The sequence below is a fragment of the Camelina sativa genome, chromosome 3 (assembly GCF_000633955.1).
Source record: "Camelina sativa cultivar DH55 chromosome 3, Cs, whole genome shotgun sequence".
In the NCBI taxonomy this organism is placed as follows: Eukaryota; Viridiplantae; Streptophyta; class Magnoliopsida; order Brassicales; family Brassicaceae; genus Camelina; species Camelina sativa.
In genome coordinates this window covers 6,832,630-6,835,401 of record NC_025687.1, presented here as the reverse complement: position 1 = coordinate 6,835,401, position 2,772 = coordinate 6,832,630, and the positions used below count along the sequence as shown (strand labels likewise).

General features: G+C 38.7%; 2 protein-coding genes across 2 annotated transcripts; both read left to right on the top strand.

Annotated features, from left to right (window-relative positions):
* LOC104773762 lies at positions 181-1,337 on the top strand. The gene is made up of 4 exons (XM_010498414.2): positions 181-456; positions 587-668; positions 756-872; positions 1,100-1,337. Exons 1-4 carry the CDS (start codon positions 338-340, stop codon positions 1,148-1,150), a joined length of 369 nt encoding a protein of 122 aa, XP_010496716.1. The 5' UTR covers positions 181-337; the 3' UTR covers positions 1,151-1,337.
* On the top strand, positions 1,753-2,751 carry LOC104773754 (10 kDa chaperonin, mitochondrial). The gene is made up of 3 exons (XM_010498408.2): positions 1,753-1,976; positions 2,071-2,210; positions 2,501-2,751. The coding sequence occupies exons 1-3, from the start codon at positions 1,872-1,874 to the stop codon at positions 2,550-2,552; spliced, it is 297 nt and encodes a 98-aa protein (XP_010496710.1). The 5' UTR covers positions 1,753-1,871; the 3' UTR covers positions 2,553-2,751.

Genomic DNA, 2,772 nt, shown 5'->3' with positions numbered 1-2,772 from the left:
TTATTGGTTATATGTGTCAACACAAATGATTTTTTTGTTTACAGATTTACAGTTTTTAGATTCTTTCGATAATTTATTAATTAGAAGAAGAAGAAAATAATCCAATATTTGGACCCAAAATGAAAAGCTTTGGATAGGCCCATTAAGAAGGTAGACTATAGAAAAGCCTTATTGATGTTTTAACATATGCTTGCCATTGAAAATTTGGCGAGAGGATCTAAATTGTATCGGGTGTTTAATTTGTCTGGTAAATTGATCACAAGGTGTTCGATAGAATACCTGAGAGAGTTCCGAAAGGTTTCTTCTTAAAAAGAAAGTTGAAATTTCGAGGCTGAAGATGACGATCTTGGATGTTTGCTCAGAGATTTTGAAGATACAGAAGCTACGACGGGGTGTCTCTTACGCTGGATTCTATTGCTTTACTGCTGCTCTCACATTCTTCTATACAAACAACACGTAATGTCTAGCTACGGGATCTCAACTTCAATGTCTGTTGCTTTGGATGGCTCTGTTTGGGGTTCTTATCTTATATTTTTTTACCTTCAAGTCTTGTTTGATTTAATGTACGGATTCGAATGCTTTGTAGGACAAGAGCAGGATATTCTAGGGGCGATCAGTTTTATGCATCTTACCCTGCCGGCACGGAACTTCTGACCGACACAGCTAAGGTTATCCCAAAGACATTTGTGTTTTCGTTTAGAGTTATATATAGTTGATTTGTTCTCTGTGATTGACGAAATGGGTTTGGTTTAAAGCTTTACAAAGCGGCGCTTGGGACTTGCTATGAATCTGAGGATTGGGGTCCTGTCGAGTTCTGCATAATGGCTAAGCATTTTGAGCGCCAGGGAAAATCTCCATACGTTTACCACTCTGTAAGTTTCTTCAATATCTCTAAAATTGGTGTTCACACAGTCTCAGTGGTGCGGATGATACTGTGTTTCAGTGATTGTTTGAAGGTCAGTTTCCATAGATAGTTCTAGGTCTAGGATTTTTATGGTACAAAACTTTGTGGTTTTCATATGTTAGATGTTCATGTGAGGTATAGAACTCTAGACAAAACAAAACCATGTGGTGAGCTCTTTTGATTGTGTGAATGCAGCAATACATGGCTCACCTTCTTTCTCAAGGCCAACTCGATGGAAGTGGCTAGTGGCGTCCAATTATTTTTAATCAACTCTTTTTTCCTTAGTTTTGTATCTAATTTTGTTGTAACAAAATTAAACCTCGGTATCTGGAGCACTTGTAATGTGGTGGTATAAAACCCGGAGAATGAACTGTTCTGATCCGTGCTAAGAAAAATAAGAGCACAAAATGCCTGTAAAGGCAGTTTTACACGATTGTTTATATCCTCTGAACACCTACTTTTGTTCCCATCCTGTTATATACCCCATGTGATAGTATTTCCCACCACTTTCAACGTTAACAAGTCAATGCAGCAATGTAAAGAACTCTCGTTCTGTATGTTGATCTTGATCAAAAAGAATATCAATACGATTTCTACATCAAATTCTATGGTATCTATACTATTTTTTTCTTTAGAAAAGGTTTCAAACTGACCTCAGTAGTAGCAAATGAGATAACTTACATTCCAAACTTGGCATATTGGCACTTGAAAACAAAAAAAGCAAGACACACTCTGTTTCCGCATATAATTGGGCCGGGTCCATTAAATAAATAGTATGGATATTAAAAGCCCACATAGTAGCGAATATTGACTAAAACCCTATGGCCTTGTCCGCCAAGATAAACCCTACGATCTAGAAACTTCCGTCTTCTATTGTCTCCTCTGTCCTCTCCCCAAATTAAAAACTCAAGAAAACCTAGAAATTTCCGAATCATCCGAGACAAGAAGAAGAAGAAAGTGAGAAAAAATGATGAAGCGTCTGATGCCAACGTTCAACCGGATCCTGGTTCAGAAAGTGATCCAGCCTGCTAAAACCGAAAGCGGCATTCTCCTCCCCGAGAAATCCTCCAAGGTAAAATGACCGATCTAATTTCACTAGTTGATCTTCTTATGATTTTTGCATCAGAGATCTGAAATGATGTAGCTTTTTTCTCGGCGATTTACAGCTGAACTCAGGCAGGGTGGTAGCTGTTGGACCTGGATCAAGGGATAAAGACGGGAAATTGATTCCGGTCTCTGTGAAGGAAGGCGACACTGTTCTTCTTCCAGAGTACGGCGGCACACAGGTCAAGCTCGGCGAGAACGAGTAAGTTTGAAACCTACTTCTTTCTTTTTGTTTCGTTTGTATTTACCCCCTTTAGATCATTAGGATATGGTATGATTTGTATACTGTCAAAAAGAACCATGATGTTTTAGATCATCTGAATCAGTTAGTCTCTCTTAATTATCAGATAATTTCAACTCTTAATCATTGGAATGAAGTGCCAATTTCAACACCACTTTCGTATATTGATTCATGTGTTGTTTGATTTTACAAATGAAGAATTAGACTCTCTCTCAAGTAAAGAAACTTTTGCTTTGTGTGATTGGATGCAGGTACCATCTGTTCCGGGATGAGGACGTCTTGGGAACGTTGCACGAGGATTGAAAAGGGCTAAAAGCTCGCCAACAACTCAACCACAACCACGAGGGTTGACGTTGGTGTTTGTGTTATGAGTCATTTTTAAGTTAGTTGTTCATCTTTGAAGATGTGGTTGGACTTTGTCGTTTATCATTGAATTTACTCTTTTATGAAATTGTCTTTGAATTGTTACAAAATGGGCATCAATCATATGGATAACCCCCCCCCCCCCCCCCCCCCCCCCCCC